We start from the raw sequence: 21,664 nt of genomic DNA on the forward strand, positions 1-21,664 counted from the left end.
ATCAGAGAAATCGAGAGGAGGTAAGACTTCATCCTTCACAAGACGATTTAATCGTTCTTTTGAAATGTGGCCTAAACGCTGATACCACAACATGGATGAAGTCTCTAAGTCTCGTTTCTCTTCCATCTTTGTGAGTGATTCATTAATGTTATATGACAACAAAGATTTGGAAAAGCCATCATCTAGTTCTAATCTATAGAGACCTCCATCCAGAACACCAGTACCATAAAGAACAGAATCATAATGGATAGAGAGTTTGCGATGACCATGGGAAACAATAAAACCGTCCATGTCTAACTTTGGTCCTGATACAAGGTTCCGAGTTACCTCAGGAACATATAAGGTATCATAAAGTTTAATACATAAACCAATTTTCATAACTAATTGTAATGTTCCAATGGCCTTCACTTCTAATTCTCGATCATCCCCAACCTTAAGCGTTCTTTGGTTTCTTTCCAGCTTCCGGATTGAAAGGAATCCCTGAGTAGAATTGGTAACATGAACCATAGAACCAGAATCAAACCACCAAGAATTAGCAGGAACACTTAAATTATAGGACTCAAGTATCATAAAATAATCGTTACCTTTCTTAGCCAGCCACTCCTTAAAGTCAGGGCATTCCTTCTGCATATGTCCTGTCTTTTTACAGAACTTGCAGCGGATACTGCCTAAGGAGTTCTTAGAGCTGGAAGGTGCACTTGTATTAGAATTAGGATTAGACTTATGGACTTTAGAAGCATCCTTCCTCTGATAATTGTGCTTCCTTTTCTTAGGATTGGAGGTAGTGAAATTGGCAACATCAGTATGGCGATCCATCCTCATACGCTCCTCCTCCTGTACGCACATAGCGACCAGCTCACTCATCGTCCATTTTTCCTTCTGAGTGTTGTAGTTGATCTTGAATGCTTCAAAAGAAGAAGGAAGCGAAGTAATGATGAAATGAACAAGGAAACCATCACTGATTTCCATTTCCAGCCCTTTCAGCTTATTGGCCATGTCATTCATCATCATGATGTGCTCGCGAATGCCGCTCCTCCCATCATACTTAGTTGTCACCAGCTTAAGAATAAGGGTACTAGCGTGCGCCTTAGACGTCCCTTTGAACTGCGCCTCCACATGTTCCAAGTAGGTTTTAGCATCTTCAGAATCAGGAATAGCTCCCCTGATTGCATTGCTTATGGATTGCTTCATAAACATGAGAGACATGCGGTTACACCTAGTCCACTTTTCATGAGTTAACTGCTCAGCAGCAGTACTTTGAGTGGTAAGGTCCGCTGGCTTTTTCTCTCTTAGAGCATAATCGAAATCAAGCAATCCGAGAGTAAGCATGAGAGCATCCTTCCATGCAGCAAAGTTATCACCAGTCAAAGGTGGAATCCCGCAGTTGGGTGCTGATAGTGGAAATAAGATGAGCAAGTTATGATACTAAGGAAGAAAAACTAATGTGATCTATGGGCACGTGAAACTAAGGCAGGCAAAATAATGACCATTTTATATAATGAAGCTGTGATAATGTCTATTACTAACATCAAAATAATAGACTTAACTAAAAATTCTACTTAAACGAGAACAAAACAGCTTTGGCCAGAAGTGTAATCATTTAAGCATATGTGCAAAGTGGTTGTAACAAATCAGCTTTGGCCAGAAATTGAAACAATCACTTTAGTTATGCACTTGCTAAGTATGCCATCTATGAAAGAATTAAATCAGCTTTGGCCAGATATTAAAACATTCATGCTTATGATGCATACGTAGCATAGCTTTCCTAATACTTGAATGATAAGTAGATGTATCAAGTCAGCTTTGGCCAGAAATGATATATCAAAAGCTCATTCAAGTTAAGCTATTTCTGGTTTTGTAAAACATTACATTATCTGATTCTGATTAATTAACTAAGTAAATTACAAAACCATTTATTTAATAGCAAACTACCCGTTAGCGCGGATCGATCTCGACTAATGACGTTATGGTTGCGAGTCGCATTTAAACAGCTTAAAATAATGAGATTGCGAGTCGCAACCACGATCTCGACTAATGACGTTATGGTTGCGAGTCGCAACTACGGTCTCGACTAATCACGTTATGGTTGCGAGTCGCAACTACGGTCTCGACTAATCACGTTATGGTTGCGAGTCGCAACTACGGTCTCGACTAATCACGTTATGGTTGCGAGTAGCAACCTCATGGTTGCGAGTAGCAACCTCATGGTTGCGAGTAGCAACCTCATGGTCTCGAGTGATGACGTAATGGTTGTGAGTAGCAACCTCATGGTTGCGAGTGATGACGTAATGGTTGCGAGTAGCAACCTCATGATTGCGAGTAATGACGTTATGGTTGCGAGTAGCAACCTCATGGTTGCGAGTGATGACGTAATGGTTGCGAGTAGCAACCTCATGGTTGCGAGTAGCAACCTCGTTAACAGCTGTTAATTGTGATATCATAACCGAAAATTCGAAATCTAAGGGATTATGGGATATTATTTCCTGTTTTAAAGTGATCTAATTTTATCAACATATTTCGAAAAATAATAACTGTTTATCTAATAACAGTTTCGAATAAAATTAAAAGATAAAATTAGATCAAACATGGAAAAAACACCCATTAATCCTGAATCATTCCAAAACATAATAGAAATCTTCGAATTTTCTCATGAACATGATGAACCCTAATCATAAAAAATAAAATTCTGGAACCCGAAACCTGAATTTTAATAATTTTACTAAACAGATTTCGGCTAAAATTATAATCCAGTTAATTCGGTGAACAAACAATTTATCTTTTTCATCGAAAATCATGATTTCGAGTCGATACTTATGACTCGAAACCGGCTGTTAAGGTTTTAAAGGTTTCAAAATTCCGTTTTCCAAGTTTTAATCCCAGAATTATGGATACGAAAACAGAACTGACTAATCAACATATGCTCTGATACCACATGTTGGTTCAGTTCTGTTTGTTCATGAAGGAAAACAATATAAATCATACCTGTCACAGCAGATAGTGCAGAGGAGAATCCTGTAAGGGAGTTCGACATGCATGTCATCTTGATCTGGTTCCTCCTTAGGGTGCTGACTGATGATGGGAACTTAGAAACCGAAAAGGGTATCGGTTATGGAGAGGAGGCCGAAAACCTTATTGATGTTATGACTTATGGGGTGTGAATTGTGAAACTGAGTAACCCTTAAACCTCCACATAACTCTCCTTATATAAGCACCCAGGAGGAAACTTAATTAGTTACTAAGGGTAATATGGTCCATCAACAATTACCAACTAATTAAATAATAGGTTCTAATATATTTTGATCTCTATAATGTAAATGATTAAGATGGCTATAGATTAAATATTAAACATAATATATTTAATCTTACATCAGGAACACGAAATTTCTTTCTTTTCCTTCCTTAAATTCACAGTGTTAGGGTGCAGAGAGTGCTTACACTCTATGCCACACTTTTCACAATTCTTTTCTCCTTCAATTAGCGTCACATTATTTTTTTTCCAATACTTGTCTTTTATATGCCTTTAACTTGCTAAATAATAGGAAATCATATGCCTTCCATGTCACAACCAATTTGTAAATTAAACTAAACATGAAAAATATGTGATTGGTTAATGTTGGAAAGGGGTCCTCTCTCCCTCTCTCTCACCTTATGCATCACCAGCAAGGTCTTCAACCTGCTTGCCGCTTGCCACAAGACGCCGCGTGACACAAGATGCGTGTTGCCGATGTGCCATATGTTGTTACATGCCGATGAGCTTTCACCGCATTCACTCCGTGCGCCCTTAGTTATGGAGTAGACCGCTTATCACCAGATATCCCCTTGAAGACGTATGTTTGATCGTTAGACTAAAATAACAAATAGATGTAGATAAAAAAGATTAAAAAAAACATGAAACATTTCATTAGGGTTGTTCGTTAGGTGAGTCAAAGTTTTCCCTTATAACTAAATTAGCTTAATTTAACAATTCTATAAATCATCACAAATAATCTATCACATTTTAATAAAACCATTAACTATAAAATAACCTAATTCAGATCAGTGGCGAAGCTTGATCCGAATGACGTAGAGGAGGGGGGGGGGTCGAAAACGTATATACCCAAAATTTTCTATACGAAAACTACATATATAACAACACTACTGAGCGAAAAGTTCGGGGGTTCGGGCGTCCCTCCCCGCCCCTTCTATACTTCGCCCCTGATTCAGATAAGGTTGTTCATGAATCAAACCAAGGTTAAGCTTGAACTTAAATTGTTTATAAACCGAGCTGAGCCAAGCCAGCTAGTTTGCACCCAAATCGATTTCAAGCGAGCTATTTCCAAACTATTCTCAAACAAGTTTCGAACTTGGAGTTATTCGGACGGCCCTAATTCAATCCAGTACCTATTATTAGATCGGATAGAAAGAAGACCACTTTTCCCACCACACGGTAATTGTGGGCCGCCATGACTCCACCTTCACTAGAATCTGGTGGTTGGTATTAGCGTGATCCTTAAATTCATGGCTAAAAGAACCCAATTCTCTCAAAAGGATATTCGTCGTCATATTCCCCATTCTCATTCTTAAACTAGTATATTCCTTTTAAACCAATAATCATATAACCACCGTTGGATCACTTATCAATTCTCACGTGACAACAAACCAACGGCTCCGATCCCAAACCCACTTATTAATATTCCTTTGGCATATTATATCTATTATCCCGTTTCACATCCTATAAATACATTCACTCGTAACATATTCTACAACAAACACATTCTTCTTAACACTAAATACCTTTTTTCTTTTCGTCTTCATTCGCACAAAAAAATGTCGGGAATCGTTGTGATTTTCGACTTCGACAAGACCATTATCGATATCGATAGTGACAATTGGGTCGTCGATGAGTTGGGTGCAACCGATATGTTCAACCAACTTCTGACCACCATGCCATGGAACACCGTCATGGTATGTCAAGATTTTCGTTATAAATCGTGAATGTTATATATAGAATGTTGTTCGCGTTTTAATGTTTAATGTTGATTTGAAAACAGGACAAAATGATGAACGAGTTGTATTTGCAAGGTAAGAGCATTGGAGATATCGAGGATGTACTGAAACGAGTCCCAATACATCCTCGTGTTGTACCGGCTATTAAAGCCGCATACGCCTTAGGGTAAGTTAACTTTTCTACTTTTATGTCAAAACATACATGTTTGTGTATGCAATTAATTTATTAAGGGTAACGGCTTTGTTTTAGGTGCGATTTGAGGGTGTTGAGTGATGCCAATTTGTTCTATATCGAGACGATATTGAAGCATCTTGGGATACGAGAATGTTTCTCCGAGATTAACACGAACCCTGGATTCGTCGACGAAGAAGGAAAGTTAAGGATTTTGCCATACCATGATTTCCACACATTCTCTCATGGTTGCAACCTTTGCCCTCCCAACATGTGCAAGGTAGTTTGATAAAAAACTATTAGTACTATTTTTTTAATTAGTTTCGTATTTTAACTCTTAATAATTATATTATTTAACAGGGTAAAATAATAGAAAGAATTCAAACGACGTTAGAAAACAAAACGATCATATATTTGGGAGATGGTGCGGGTGACTTTTGCCCGAGCTTAAAGCTTACAAAAGAAGATTACATGATGCCGAGGAAAGATTTTCCCGTGTGGGAGTTGATATGCAAAAACGGTGACCTTGTTCAAGCTGATGTACACGAATGGGCGGACGGGGAAGAGCTCGAGAGAGTTCTCATTCAACTTATCACGACGATTATTTCGATGGATGAAAATGTTGTTGATAACACAAATCAATTGTTTGATTGCAAGTTTGAGACCATTGGGCATAAGGTTTTGCCTAAACCACTCTATGTTCCATGATAACTATTGTATAACTATCCAAAAATATTGGATCTACATAAAATAATATATATTGAGCTCTTGGATCTATTTAAATATTTATGTTATGTGTTTTTGTATATTCTAATTTTGTCTTTTGTTCAATTCAGAAAATTGAATTTATGTATAATTAATAAATGGAACAAAATTCAAGAAAATTGTTTTATTTTGTGTTTAAAGTGTAAGAATCATATTTATACAAGTCATATGACTTCTTTTTTTTGGAAATACATTATGGATTTCTAGCCTTATTTTAACTTTAATTCTAGTGCCTTCTAACCTTCTAAATCCGACTTTGCAGGGCTCGAATTTTGCTAATCACACTCGTTTTGCTAGAAAAAAGGAAGTCAGAGTACTGAAGATCGACTTCATGAGAAGTCGATCTTTCGCAAGACCGACTTTGTTGAAGATGAGCTTCCCAACTATGACTTCAAGGGTTGTCTTTCAACAAGTTGCACACTTCGTCTTATAAATTATAATCTTTAGAATTTTTATTTATTTATTTATTATTTTTAAAATTTTTAATTTTTAAATTATTATTTTTTTGTGTTCATAATTCCACTTTTTGTTCACACAAAAGTTGTCAATAATTCAACGAATGTCACTCTACATCATTGAAACAACATAAAATGACAATCCAAATTCACAATCTCATTCAGCATTCGGGGTTTATAATCGTAACAAAAAAAAAAAAAAAAAAAAAAAAAAAAAAAAGACGATACAAATTCACAATAATTTAAATAGTCTCACTTATAGCATTACCAGTTTAGAACAGAACAAATAAAACAAATCGATAACTCGAATTCACAGTAATTCAAAGAATCTCACTCAAAATGGAACAAAAGAAAACAAAATAAGACAATTTTACTACACAATAATTCAAAGAATCTCAATCAGCACCACATGCTGATTTGCTAGAACAGATAAAAAACAAAACAAAAAAAAAATGACAATACAAAATCACATGAATGAATTTGTAAATCAATCATATGCACCATGCATGTGCTGGACTAATCTTTTCATAGTTTAATACTTAGAGAGGTTAAGTAATAAGTTTTGATTTATGGAGAGTTATTGTAATTCGTGTGTTTTGATTTATAATAAAAAAAGTCGAGTGAGTTCGTTCAAGCTCATGTTTTGGTGTTTCTGTTTTAATCGATCTCGGTCTTTAGCATGGCTTGAATTTAAGAAAGAATGAAGTCGAGGTAGGCTTAAAGCGAAGTGGTGTGACCTACCCGTCGTCTTTACCTTAAATCGGATTGAGCCGAACTTGTTATCTTGAGCATAACTTGTTATTGCTTGTTAGGGATTTTCTCCATAAGACTCTTAGAACATATAACGACGTCAATCATATCACAGTCAGTTTTCGGTCAAGTACAGTTAGATATATAATACAGTTACTTAAGTCAATTATGTCAAATGAAGATTTGGAATGTTATAATTGAAAGTATAGCATTTTCAGAGTTCATACATAATTATTTGTTTAGTATTATACTATTGATTAGACAATTAATTTGTAATTTTTCAAACGAGTATATTGTTATGTGATAATCGACGACATTTTCTGAAGGTAAACGAGCTAATAATTCTTACCCATTCTTGTTTGACTTGTAAACCGACATTGATCGGACCATTGACTTGTAACACATCCTCCTCCTACTAGTGAACGGACATTTGTTGGAGTTAAAAAGTCGAGATAATAATAATTAGCAACGATTAGAAAGAAGCAGCCTGTTGACCCGCTTTGGGCAATAAAAAGTAATAAGAATCGAAATGGGTAGAAAGTCGATTCATAATATAAAAACAAAACAAGTTATTCAAATTTCAAACTAAACACAAAGTTAAGTCATCAGGGCCAAATAGGCGAGTAGCAACTGTTTTTGGCTTTCCTCTTATGTTGTCTACGAATAATGATATGTAGTTTGCAGAGTAACTACAAGCCTACAACAACATATGTAGTCCTGAACATATGGAAAGTCGAAAACTAGTCCAACCATTGAACGTATCTAGTTGACTGGACTAACTACAACATATGAAACTACTGTCAAAATTCGACGATATCTATGTAGCATTCGGTTATTGGCTGTCAAAATTGGGTATATAGAATTAATTTACAGTCTTAACCGTTTTCTCAATCATAACACGTTTTAACTTTGAAACTAACACGAAAACAAAATCAACCGAGCAAAATGTACCATTTTTATTCCTCGACTGAAATTGCACTGCTTAAAGAAAGATGATATTCAAATTTGTTCCCATATTGTTACTTGATACCGGGCTGGATCTAATTAACCCAGGAACGGAGCCCAAGTTTGATCAAGCAGCCCAACCCAAGTATCTGGGCCAGGTTAGGAGCACCACCAGCTGGAAGATTTGGATCCAAGGCCAAGCTGGGTTGAGTTGAAGTTTGGAACAAGTTAGGACTTAGGAAAGGTTATTTGTATTCTTTGTTTCGCTCTATTCGGGTGGATCTTGATTGCAATTTAGTAGCTCACACCAACCACAGACAGACAGACAGACAAACAAAAGTCACTAGTCCCAGTTTGGGTATAACCTGCAGGGGCGGACCTACCCTTTGGCCAGGGTGTGCGGCTGCACCCCTTGAAACAAAAAATTTAGTGTATATTTTAGGCAAAAAACCCGACCGCACCCCTTGAAAATATGGTTGAACACCTCATCCGCACCCCCAATAAATAATTTCTGGGTCCGCCACTGGTAACCTGCTTCGTAGTGTAATGGGTAACAACCTTAAATAGTGGGATTTGATGTTACCTCAAGACGAGTTTGCATTTAACCATTCCAACCACGATTCCACATAGAAAAGCCCTTTCTTTGTGGTCTGGGGGCGAAACACGTGCACGCCACTTGACTTAACACCTATACAGGAGACGGACCGTTCAGTACGGAGGGTGCGGACGGAGCATCACATATTCAGGAAGTTCACAAACAGGTGCGCGAACAGATTATTGAATATAATGAAGAGTACAGAAATTGGGGTAATGTGCAATTGTAAGTGGGTTGTGTTTAATGAGGGTCATCTTGTTTGGAAAGCCAAGTCCTTGGGCGGATTAATGATAACGGATATAAGATAAATCTTTCGGGCCACTATAATGTCTCATCAACCTTAAACTGACTTAGCCTCATATGCAAGTGAAGATGACGGCATCATTGACTCGTGGACGAGTTCTTTCCAAGAGGTGTGGATGACACCATTCAGGACTCAGGACCCAGTTGACCCAGAACCTGAGCCCGAGTTCAAATCAAGCAGCCCAACCCAAGAATCTGGGCCAGGTTAGGAGTGCTGTCAGCTAGGAGAATCGGATCCAAGCTGGGTTGAGTTGGAGTATGGAACAAGTTGGGAGATTTTTAATAGTACTTTGGTGTTGGAGATCTATAAACGAGTTAAATCTGACTTGGTATACAAAATCTCACTAATCAAAACAAAATTTAATATAAATCACGTTAAACGCAAATTAGAATTATAATCAAAATCATGAAAGCCCCAGTTTATTCTCACAGCGATACAGCTACTAGTTGTCTAGTTCATTAGGTCGACTATACCCACGCCCCTTGCTTTCTAATCCCACACCCTTGTCGAACGGCCATTTGAGCTTGAATCAAACGGCTTTGTGGAGTAGTTTACGTCAAATCATGGGCCCCGAATTTTAAACGACCGTTTGTATGTCAAGCAGCGTCAAGCAGCCTTTCACAAGTATTTATGTCAAATGAAGGTCCCTGAAATTCAAACCGCCGTTTGCAGACATGTCAAATGACGGTTTGTGAATACGTATATTAAATTATGGACCGCCATTTGCGAATATGTATATTAAATTATGGGCCCTCGTCGTTTGCAAACATGTATATCAAATCATGGGCTCCTGAAATTAACGGTCGTTTTCTAGTCGTCAAACCCCTGTTTAATGATGTAAAACGGTGTGAGATCAGAAAGCGAGGGTGCGGGTGTAGTATCTAAAGTTCTTTAAAAAAGAAATTATTTTCACTAGGCTTTTGCAACAAGAGATACAAGTCAAAAGAACAACATCTCTCAAACATGACCATGATTCCAATGACCAAAAGCCACCATGAATCAGTGAATCAAACTTATTCATAGTCATACAAACAAACCAACACTTCTGCTATATCACACTAACCATCTAAACAAAACATACCATGTTAACATCATCTCCTCAAATCACATAAATAAACGATGTATGATCCATAGTTTCCCCAGGCACATCCTCATCCTTCCTCTTCTCTTTCCCACCAATCAACCTCGCCGGGTTCCCCACCGCCGTCGTCCACGGCGGCACATCAATCATCACCAAACTCCCCGCCCCAATCTTCGCCCCTTCTCCGATCTTCACATTCCCCAAAACCGTGGCACCCGCCCCGATCAACACCCCATCCCCAATCTTTGGATGCCTATCTCCCCCCACCTTCCCGGTCCCACCCAACGTCACGTGATGCAAAATCGACACATTATTCCCAACAACCGCCGTCTCCCCGATCACCACACCCGTCGCGTGATCCAACAATATCCCTTTACCAACCCTAGCCGCGGGATGGATATCCACAGAGAAAACATCCGATACCCGCGAGTGCAGCGCAAGTGCTATGGGCTTCCGGTTTAAAGCCCAAAGCTTATGCGCTACACGGTGGGCCTGGATGGCTAAAAAGCCTTTGTAGTTTAGTAAACAGTGCGCGAATGAGATGCACGCAGGGTCGCGTGCACGCGCAGCGCGCAGGTCGGCTACGGTAGCCGATAAAAGAGACTTATCTGACGAAAAAGTGTTCATGAACAGATCGTAAAGGAGAGTTGACAAAAGAGTCGACGAACAGAGTTTGTTTCCTAAGTGGAAAGAGAGAGAACGGGTGAGTGATGAGTGAGAGATTATTGTGGAGTAGAGGTAGCTAGCGAGAGCCGGCTCGGATTCGGCGTCGCGCCGAGCTTCAGCTTTGATTTGGTTCCAGACCCATTCGTCTTCGTTTTCTCCGCCGGTAATGGTAATGCCGCCGTTGGCGGTGGTTGGTGGAGATGGTGATGATGACATTGTGGTTTGTGGTGTGGGCCGTGTGGCGTCTTGAACCGGCATATTTGAGAAAAGTCAAAAGGTGGGTGTGTGGCCCAAATCAGGTTGGTGTGTGAATATATATACCAGTAGGTAGGTTAAAGTGATTTTACCTAAATGCCCTTACTCCACTACTTTTTTATCGAAACGATTTTTGTGGCGGCTGTGAGAAGTATGCGGCCCAAATTAGCTTAGTTTGGTAGCATTTTAGGGGTGGCACCCAAACCCAACCCAAAACCCATCGGGTATGTATCGGATATACTATACCTCATCTAAAGATGTCGGGTAGTTACCCAAACCCAACCCAAAACCCATCGGGTTTCTATTGGATATACTATACCTGATCTAAAGTTGTCGGGTAGTTATTGACTAACTATTAATCAATTAAATTTAGCATTATCACTATAAAATGTCTAAGTGACTACAATGTATAGGGTAGGGATAGTGTACATTAATTCAGAAGTGTATTATAACATTGTATATAACACCATATAAACACCGTATAACACTATATAACACCATATAACACTGTGTAACACTACATAACACTATACATCTATCATAGACATGTTATCAGAAAAAATATAGTGTTATATTTGTTATATAATGTTATATAGTGTTATATAGTGTTATATGGTGTTATATGGTGCTACATAGTGTTATACGGTCTTTATATGGTGTTATATAGTGTTATAATACACTTCTGGATTAATGTACAGGATCCTCTACCACAATGTATATATACATAAAAATACCCAAATGTGTAAAATAGCGTATGCCAATTTTTGATGATTGTTAGCAAAAGATTACAGATTATATGTTATAAAAGGACTACACAAAAAGATTACAACAAAAAGTGTATGTCTTTGAAGTGATGATCCGATTGCCTTAATAATAAAAAAGGATATATCTATTATATATATATATTTATTTAATAAAAGTAAAGTGTTTAGGGCATATGATCGGGTAAACATGCATGCATAAAAGTAAAGTGTTTCGGTTTGGTTATTTTAACTACTTCAGTCCGATCGCCAAACCTTTCACCCATTGAGTCACCCTGGTTTCAATTTTGAACCATTTTCGTCTTAAACCTAACTTCGTTAGATTTTTTTACGCATATGGAACGTTTTTGGACATTGGTTTAATATTAAACACATATAAAATAAGAATGTACAAGTTGATGACGAGTGAAGTTTTTTACGAACTAATTACATGTTAAATTACTAATATGATGCTTACAAAAAAAAATATTAAATACTATTACTATTACCATGACAAATGTCACTGAAAACAGATTATATACCAAATCAAAAGTATAATAGTGACATTTGTCATAGACTTGTTGTAACTTGGAGAAGAAGTTACCGGTAAGAGTAAAAAATGTTTTCATTTTGGAGCAGAGCTACTCCTGCAACTGGACCAGTACTCGTTAACAAGCTTTGAGAAATAGGAATCCGATTCCATTAGCTTTGAGGGTTCATCATATTCCATCATCTCACCTACATATACACATGACACCCAACATTTTTATATGAAGCTGCATATAATTTCTAAATTACGTTTTCGCCAAGAATCAAATTGTATTACAGTTTTACTAAAATACCGCTTACGTTGTCGGAGTATATATACGCGTCGTTTTTAAGTCTTTCCTCATGGGTAGATGTCGCGATTTTGACCCATTTATGTATGGGTAAAATTTTTAAAATTGGCAGTGGAAAGGGGTTGAAACTTGAAACGGTCCAGCAAGTCAAAAGTAGTTAAAAGCATACTCAAAATGCATAAAACCTCCTAAATCGGGTTTGCTTCAAAACTTAGGGTAATTCTGTCTTTTTCATAAGAGATATGAAGTCAATGCAACACAAGCAGAAAGGCGATTTTAACCCATAACCCATTTACTGAAAACGGGTTGATTCAAGGCTGATAACGGGTCAAAATAACTTGCCTACAAGTGAAATGGCCAAAGTCACGCGGGTCAAATGAGTTGAAAATCACCCAAAGTAATGTTTTTATTTTTCAACCTCTTAAATTAATTTATTTTCATAAATTCATATATATGTATTAATTCATAACATGTATGAGGAATAGTGTCTATTTTGTCTTTTATAGGTTTCTTAAGGGTGAAGGGGGTGCTCACCTAATAGGTGAGTCCCCTCTCTTACGCCAAACCAATCCCCGTGTGCCACGTCAACTCCCCTCTTAAACTCCCCTAACACCCCAATTTGATGGCGCCACTCCCCTCTTAGGTGAATTGGGTTTAAAAAAAAAAAAAAGAAAAAAAAGAAAAGATGTGATTGGTCACTCCCTCTCTCTCTCCTCCCTCTCTCTTCGGTGAGCCGCCACCGGCTTCCATCCTTCTCTCTTGGTCCCCGAAGGGTTGGCGGAGCCTTGCCGATCGGGATATGGTGTCCCCGAAGGGGTCCCCGAAGGGTGCCCCGTACAGCCTAATTTTTTCTTTTTTTTGTGAACTTTAGAGTTTTTCATTATTAAACTTTAAATTTTTGCAACTTTTCCACTAAAGTTAAAATGAGTTAAGTTTTTTTTATTAGTTTTTCTTTAAGTTTTTTCTCGGATATGATCGTCGTCCAGTGGCTACTTAGGTAGCGTTCGTTTCATGGAATGGAATGGAATTAGGAAGTTTTTCTTTGTAAAATTGATTTTGGTTGGGGGAGAGAGGAATTTGAAATCCCATGAATTTCTTTAATCAATGAAATTTGTGACTATTTCAACATTCCTTAGAAATCCTTCACTCTAATGAAGGAATGGAATGGAATGTTGAAATAGTCACAAATTTCATTGATTAAAGAAATTCATGGGATTTCAAATTCCTCCCTCCCCCAACCAAGATCAATTTTACAAAGAAAAACTTCCTAATTCCTAATTCCATTCCATTCCATGAAACGAACGCTACCTTAGTACGGTGTTTAGTGGTCACATTTGATCCGTCAAGTTTTTTTACCCCCTTGGTTTTCTAATATGTGTCGTATAAATTCTACTTCGTCTATGTGTCACATTACGTGAGTCACTTAGTGTTTATATTATGTTGATCGTCGTTCAATTGCTACTTATCGTTGTTTTACGCCGCCTCTCTACAGTGATTTTACACCACATCCCGCAACGCGGGGGGCTATTGACTAGTTAAATATTATTTTAATGGTATAGTCTTTCTACTCATGCTAAAACATTTGATTATTTATAAAAATCCAAAAAACTGATAAAAATGGCAGTGGTTGATCCAACCCATTTTGTCTCGCATTAAGCCTTGACCCGTTACCAAACCCAAAGATTCGTTTCAATCCGAATCCGACGCAACCCAATACGAGACCCGACCGACCCAACCAGCTCATTTTACCTTAACAATATATTTGTGAACAACCTTGTTAAAATATGATTTCAGCATCATAAGTCTAATATTATATGAGTCAGAAGAACATACCAGAAGATAGAACCATGACCATGTCACTGTCTATTACAGTTGGAATTCTGTGGGCCACGGTAACGACTGTGCAGCTTGAAAATTCTTGCCGTATAATCCTCTGTACAATGGCATCAGTGTCGGAATCAATGGATGCAGTTGCTTCATCAAGAACTAGAATCCTGTTTCTCCTCAGCAACACTCTTCCAAGACAGAACAGCTGGCGTTGACCCATACTCCAATTTTCCCCTTCATCACTCACTAATTGTAAAACACAGAACATAAACATCTTAAATTTTCAACTTTGATGTTTGAAGCAGTATACGGCAAACTGCAAAATTTAGCTGTAGTTCTGCAACAATGGACTCACCTGAAGAACCTAAACCGTTTGGGAGACTGCTAACGGTATTCCTAAGCTGGCATTTCTCCAATGTCTGCAAGAATCAGTCAACTTAATAAGGATTTATATGGCAGGTAAATTAAAATAGGTCAAATGGATAACGATAATGGGTCAAACATGTAAATTAAAATAGGTCAAATGGATAACGATAATCTTAAGTGTGTTTTTAGCTCATAAAAATAAAAACTTGTTAATTCAAAAATGATGATTATTACTAAAATAATATAAAATTTGTAATCACATTTGACACACTATATGTATTTGTGTAACTTGTCCCCTAAGGTCACATGTTAGTAGCATTTCATGCATATAAATGGTCGAAAAGTGTTTTGAGGTCAACAAATTCCGTTTTGACCTGTTACCTAACCAGATACGACCTACCCATTTGCCACCTCTACTTAGAAGTTAGAACTCATGATCGCTTTAAGAACCGATTTTACAAAGCGATAACTTCCGATATAAAAAATAAAAGTAACAGTTACTTTTTTTAATATTGTTTCTCTTACCTTCCATATTTCATCATCAGAGTGAAGTTCTAATGGGTCCAAGTTTGTTCTTATACTACCCTTGAAAAGCGTTGGTTCTTGAGGGATGATACTTAGTTTCATTCTGAGGTCTTTTAGTCCTATAGAGCAAATGTCCAAACCGTCTATATGAATTGTTCCACTATCGGGTTCTACCAGACGGAAAAGTGCAGTTATTAATGTTGTTTTTCCGCTCCCTGTCCGTCCAACAATGCCGATGCGGGTCCCTTCTTTGAATGTGCAAGTAATTCCTTTGAGAACTAGTGGAGCATTGGGACGGTACCTAATCTGAAACATGCAGCCAAGATTATATTATAACAAAAATTAGGGGTTAAAAAAAAAGAGGGGATAATTGCATAAAAGGAGAGTAACTTTGGTTTAACATTTATCTCAGGAACAAATTTTATTATCAAGTTACACCTTAATATCAATTTCAGCAAGAATGTTACAGTTTATTACTGATTGTAGAAAAAAATGGCGTGTTCAACCAAACAGTAGGTTATTTTTTCGCTGATTTCTAAAAAATTGCTAATGCGGCATATATTTGTCATCTTGGTAGGGTGTAGTTATATGCCATGTGACGTCTAATAGAAAATTTAATAATTATTATAATAAATAAAATTTAAAGAAAATGTCATTTATCAAACTAGTAAAAAGATATATATTTTTTTTTCACATAAATAACTTTTATATGTGACATCTGAGGTGGCGGCTGACGTGGCATCAATAGTGCCATATTAGCAATTTACAAGTAAAATTAGTTAAAATGAGGTTGATTACTAAAATCGGTACTAAACTATAACTTGTTTGCACATAACTTAAGAGTTCGTTGCTAAAATTGGGAAGAGATGTAAAGTGCGTTTCTATTTTTTGAGCCGATCTACCAAACATCTTGTTACTTTTATGTAAGTGAGAGGAAATATTTCCCGACCTTAACTTCATGGAGCTCAATTCTACCCTTTAACGGCCAAGAAGATGGCGGTCTATTTCCCTCCACAACTGCTGCAGGCTCGGGTGGAATGTGCATATATTGTTTGATCCGTTCTACTGATATAATGTAATTCGAGAGACTACAATACCATCTTGTCAAGAACACATGCGCATTTGTCAGTGCCAGTGCATACGAAAGTGAAAGCCCAACTAACCCTACACAAGTATCAGATCATTTTGATAAGTTAATTAATAATTAACATTTAAAACTTATGACAAAATTTAGATAAGAAACAGAAACATGCATACCTGGAGGTATATAAGCCTTTGGAAGTAAAACTAGAAAAATAGCAGCGGTAAATAGTGTCAGGCTTTGAAGTGCTTCTGCTCGCAAAACCAACCACTCCAGTGTTGCGTTTGTGAAAATGAACGCACGCGCATCAATGTCGACTAACTTTAAGTAATTTTCAAAAAAATGATCCTCTTTCTTAAACGCGCGTATTGTAGCTACACCAAGTGATGTTTCGGATGCGTAATTTACCACAGGTGCTTTTGTTGTTCCGTTGATTCTGATAAGTTCCCTTGCAGATGGTTGATATAACCCCTGCATGCAGTAAGAGGTGTAAATAATTAAATATTAAATATAATAGTTGTCGTTTTCCTTTTGTGTAGAACAAAAGTATTAAAAAGAAAGAAGTGCTAAATTCACCTGGAAATATTTAGTAGCTACTAGAGCAAAAATTCCTACAATGAGGACTTGCCATGTTACTGATGCCATAACAGTGATTATCGTGAGCAACTCGATACCAGAAGTCACCACAAAAGCAAATGAGAAGGGTATGTCAAAATCCAATACATTCAAATCTGTCGAAGCCTGCAAGGATAATTTAGTAATTTCAGGATCATCTTGTTATTTCAGGGTGTGATAGTGTTAAAGTAGAACTTACTCGTGTTAGAATTCGTCCAATTGGCGTAGAGTCAAAAAACAACATGGGTGCACTGAAAATCGAATCGGTGAAATTTGAAAAGAAGGCTTTAGAGGCTTTTAATCCCAAAAGGGTAGTCGACAAAGATCGTAAAAGAACAAAAAAAGAACTCGTGACCGAAATCAATGCATAAACACCGATTAAAATGACACTGGTGAATTTCGGAACTTTAACTGCAAATGCTAGCCAATAACTGGCTGCAGCCTGAAGAGCGGAAAAACCGAGTTGGGTTAGCAGACTTGACAAAAAGAAAACACGACCCTCTGAGATAACGATATAATCCAAAAAAGGCTTCCACCCGACATCACCGATCGGTTTCTCTTCTTGCTCGGTTAACTGAACAGATTTCTTTGATATCTCCTCGTTAATTTCATTTCTATGCTTTAAACTATTTGTATCTTTTATGTGACCACTTTTGTTTTCATGAGATGAAGACTCCAATTCAGTTATAACATTTTTGTGAGCGTTCACAAGCTGCTCAAAAGCTGTGCCTGCCATTATGAGATCCTTGTACATTCCCGATTGAGTAATTCGACCATCTTCCATAACCTTTATTCAGTTAAAAAGAAATTACGCAACAGCTTAGAACCCCGTGAGTAATAAGTTTAAGAGTAAAATGCCATTTTCGTCCCTGAGATTTGGCCAGTTTTGCGACTTTCGTCCAAAGGTTTGTTTTTCCGCATCTGGATCCAAAAGGTTTGAAATCTTTGTCATTTTCATCCGGCTCGTTAACTCTGTCCATTTTCTCCGTTAAGTCAGAGATATTTCCGTCTTTTTTGTTAACTTAAAGGGGTATTTCCATCTATTTGAATACCTGTACATTATGTTAAATGCTTGTACATAAAGTGAAAAGGGCCGAATTGCCCTTTGAGTTAACAAAAAAGACGATAATACACCTGACTTAACGGAGAAAAATGGATGGAGTTAACAAGCCGGATGAAAATGGCAAAAATTTAAACCTTTTGGATCCAGATGTGGAAAAACAAACCTTTGAACGAAAGTCGCAAAACTGACCAAACCTCAGGGACGAAAATGGAATTTTACTCTAAATTTAATTACCGTCTTATTACCAGAATGTGGTCAACCGCTGAGAGAAACTCCACTTGATGAGTAACAAGAATGACTGTTTTCTCCCTTAAACAGGTCATAACACAATCCTGGAAGTTAAATAATTCACATGTAATGCGCAATAAAGTAACCAGAAGCAAAATAACTGAAGTAAGAGAATCTAACATTAAAAAGAGTTGCTGCTGTATGCGCATCTACAGCACTAAAGGGGTCATCAAGAAGATATATGTCAGCATCATCGTAGACCGCTCTGGCGAGCTGAATCCTCTGCTTTTGACCACCGCTCATATTAAGTCCCCTTTGACCTATTTCCGTTAGATCACCATGGTCAAAATCGTTGACATCCTTATCCAACGCACAAGATTCAATGGCGTTTTTATATCTGATTTTGTCCATTGATTTCCCATAGAGTACGTTATCGCGTATTGTCCCACTTTGAATCCAGGAAGCTTGACTAACGTAAGCAATTGATCCGAAAACATCCACCTGGATTCAAGCAACAGTAATAAGCTTTACAAATTCACATATGAAAATTAAAAAAAAAGTATATTGTGGACTCACAGTTCCTGAATTTCTGGTTATTTCTCGGAGTATAGCGTACAATAGTGACGATTTTCCAGCACCAACGGGCCCACAAATGACGACTTTCTGTCCTCTAGCAACCTCTATATTTATATCTCTAAGTGTTGGACAAGAAGATTCTGGATCCCAACTGAAATTGCCATGTTGTATTCTGACACATACGCTCGAATTTCTTTTCTCTTGATCTTTAATCACTCCTTCAGTTTCTAGTTCATTCTCAACCAGAAATGAATTAATCCTATCAAACGACACTTTAGTTTGGATCAACATTGAGAGAGCCTGAGGAAAGTATTTGACCGGCTCAGACATCGTTCTTAAAGTAGCCAAAATCGTGAAAATTGTGGCGGCATTTAAAGAATCGCTATTGAAATACGCACACCCAAAGAGTACAGCTGAAGAAACGATGGTTGGTGACATCCAATACAAAACCGACCCGTAAGCCTTTTGATACTGAGACTCACTTAACCATTTGAATTCATTTTCTCTACAAGAATTGATTAAATTCTTGAATCTCTCTTCCCATGATTGTAACTTGATGATCTTCATATTGTTTAGGATCTCAGACGTGGACCTAAGCCTCTTATCTTGTGCGATCATAAACTGTAACTGACATTTCTGAAGTGAAATTGCAAACGGTACGTTTAAAATCCCGCACAAGAAAAGCGGGACTAACCCGGGGAGAACACCGACTCCTACAACCGAGAAAAGAACACCAATGGCTAGAAATAACTGAACGAAAGAAGTCCAACCCACATGAACCCACAACGGGAATTCACCCATTCTGTATGCATCAACCGCTATGTAATTTACAACCTCTCCTGTCGAATGCCGTTTCCTCCCGAAACTAGAAAGTTTGAGTTGTTTATCATATACCGCCACCATTAAAGCCGATCGCATCCTCATGCCTAATCTTTTTGCATCAAAGAAAAAATGTCTCTGAGACAATGATTCAAGCACCTTGACTACAATCAAACACCCCACCAATAGTACTCCATACCGTAAATTTTCTACCTCACGATTCGAATAGTTGACAAACGCGTAGAGCAACAAAGGACCAAATATGACTGCGATAGTCCTGATCAAGGCGTAAATTCCTATGAGTACCATTTCTTTGTAATAAACTCTTTTTAACGCCCTGCCAACTAGGTTAACATGGTTTGACGTTTTCTCCCGTTGAAGTGAGTCCCACGCTGTTTTAAATTGCTCATATGCAACGAGAGCTTGGTCTTTAGGTGCTAAAGGCGGAATGTCTTCAAGAACTAGCGGCTTTCTATAACCTAACGAAATTAACGGGTTTACCCACGAAAACACCAATTTGCTGAGAAAAGAAGGCTCGTCTACTTCGTTTCTAAACTTTCTATCCTCTTCCTTAGTTCCATTCTCCAATAGAGGATCTAATAAGTGCTCCCGTGCCCGTTGAGTGACAAATTCTTTGCCATTTCTCAAAGCACAAACGAAAAGTAAGAAACCGACAACCCATTCGACGAACTCCAAGAGCATAATTCTATGTTTCTCTACTAAATTCTCGATTTCTATAATCGACATACTCACAAACAGTAACATCCACCAAACAGAAACTAATACTTTAACAAACTTTGACCTTTCTACGACCAACGAAACAGTCAAAGTCATCCATATAACTCCTCTCCCAACGCCCCTCCCCCAATCGAAACAACTAAAGTTCCTACTTCTACCTACCACCTCCCATAAACAATCTCCAACATACGCACCAGCGGTTACAAAACAGCATACCGCAACCGATAACGATATCCAGTCGCTTCTCCTAAACCGATTCTCACTTACTCTATACTTATTTAGGTAAACTACTAACAAAACTGAATAAAACACAACCACAAACAGTAAATTCAACAAATCTAAGATAATTCTCTGACCGTGAGGCGAAATCAAATCACACGAATCCTCACAAATGCATTTTCCTGAAAGCAATTAGTACATGTGGAGTCAAATTGTCAAATTGTGCATATGAAAACCTAAATTGGATACGAGATTACGGTAACACATAGCGGCAATTGTAACATAGCAACAAGTTAATTCTAGAAGATGAACAATTGATATGAAGTATGAAGAATGAAATGATTACCGAGTGAAGTCCACATAGAAGCCATTGTTGTTGAAATTGAAACGATGATAGGCATTGTTGGTCAGTGTGTGCTATTTAATGTGTGTAGAACGTGTAGTATAGTATAGATTAGATGTGCACATACAAAGATCACCATCTGGTCCGGGTTTGTAGAGCCCGCATATATGAGAAAACTTCGATATCGGTCACATTATATTATTTTAGGGATGTTGATGTGAGGGGAATGTTGAGGTTATATATTATTATTTTTATTACTAACTAGTATTATTATAAGCACCATGCATTGCCGCCTGGCAACACCAATGTCACACTATTGTCAGAGACTATCAACACTGAAGTAACGTGTTAATATGAAGAAATTAAAGCGAAACTAAAACATATAAAAGAATAACTAAGTCGATTTAGGACCTGCGCGTTACGATGAGCTTGTCAAAGGGAAAAATAGACAACATAAAAATGTTTAACCACACATGCACGTTGCGTCGTATTAACTCGCAAATATAGAACGGAATGTAAAACGAAAATTTTGCAAAAAATGAAAAGTATAAAGGACCAAAGTTGAAAGTAAAAAAGTTGTGAGATTAAATTGCAAAAGATGAAAAGTTTTGGGGGTTAAAAGTGTACAAATTAAATAGTTTTGGGTTAAAAGTGAAGATGAAAAGTTTTGGGGTTAAAAATTAATAAAATCAAATAGTTTTGGATTAAAAG

At 37.5% G+C, this 21,664-nt stretch overlaps 3 protein-coding genes across 4 annotated transcripts; 1 reads left to right on the forward strand and 2 right to left on the reverse strand.

Moving 5' to 3' along the window:
* Positions 1-4,736: 4,736 nt before the first annotated feature.
* Positions 4,737-5,972, forward strand: LOC110880210 (inorganic pyrophosphatase 2-like). Its single transcript, XM_022128793.2, has 4 exons — positions 4,737-4,944; positions 5,031-5,152; positions 5,237-5,438; positions 5,519-5,972. Exons 1-4 carry the CDS (start codon positions 4,807-4,809, stop codon positions 5,864-5,866), a joined length of 810 nt encoding a protein of 269 aa, XP_021984485.2. The 5' UTR covers positions 4,737-4,806; the 3' UTR covers positions 5,867-5,972.
* A 3,395-nt stretch (positions 5,973-9,367) lies between these two features.
* LOC110880211 (ABC transporter C family member 8) lies at positions 9,368-21,123 on the reverse strand. Of its 2 annotated transcripts, XM_022128795.2 has the most exons (13): positions 20,957-21,123; positions 18,835-20,792; positions 18,439-18,759; positions 18,276-18,362; positions 17,167-17,754; positions 16,929-17,093; positions 16,529-16,823; positions 16,221-16,435; positions 15,272-15,577; positions 14,736-14,799; positions 14,387-14,626; positions 12,319-12,452; positions 9,368-9,619 (listed from the first exon to the last, which is right to left on the reverse strand). In XM_022128795.2, the coding sequence occupies exons 1-12, from the start codon at positions 21,009-21,011 to the stop codon at positions 12,340-12,342; spliced, it is 4,407 nt and encodes a 1,468-aa protein (XP_021984487.1). In that variant the 5' UTR covers positions 21,012-21,123; the 3' UTR covers positions 9,368-9,619; positions 12,319-12,339. The 2 variants fall into 2 exon arrangements, with proteins under 2 accessions (XP_021984487.1, XP_021984486.1); XM_022128794.2 differs by lacking the exon at positions 9,368-9,619 and having other exon boundaries at positions 12,078-12,452.
* LOC110880212 (serine acetyltransferase 5) lies at positions 9,860-11,022 on the reverse strand. The gene has a single exon (XM_022128798.2). It carries the CDS (start codon positions 10,975-10,977, stop codon positions 10,072-10,074), a length of 906 nt encoding a protein of 301 aa, XP_021984490.1. The 5' UTR covers positions 10,978-11,022; the 3' UTR covers positions 9,860-10,071.
* Positions 21,124-21,664: the final 541 nt, after the last annotated feature.

This window comes from Helianthus annuus, chromosome 9 (genome assembly GCF_002127325.2).
Source record: "Helianthus annuus cultivar XRQ/B chromosome 9, HanXRQr2.0-SUNRISE, whole genome shotgun sequence".
NCBI lineage: Eukaryota > Viridiplantae > Streptophyta > Magnoliopsida > Asterales > Asteraceae > Helianthus > Helianthus annuus.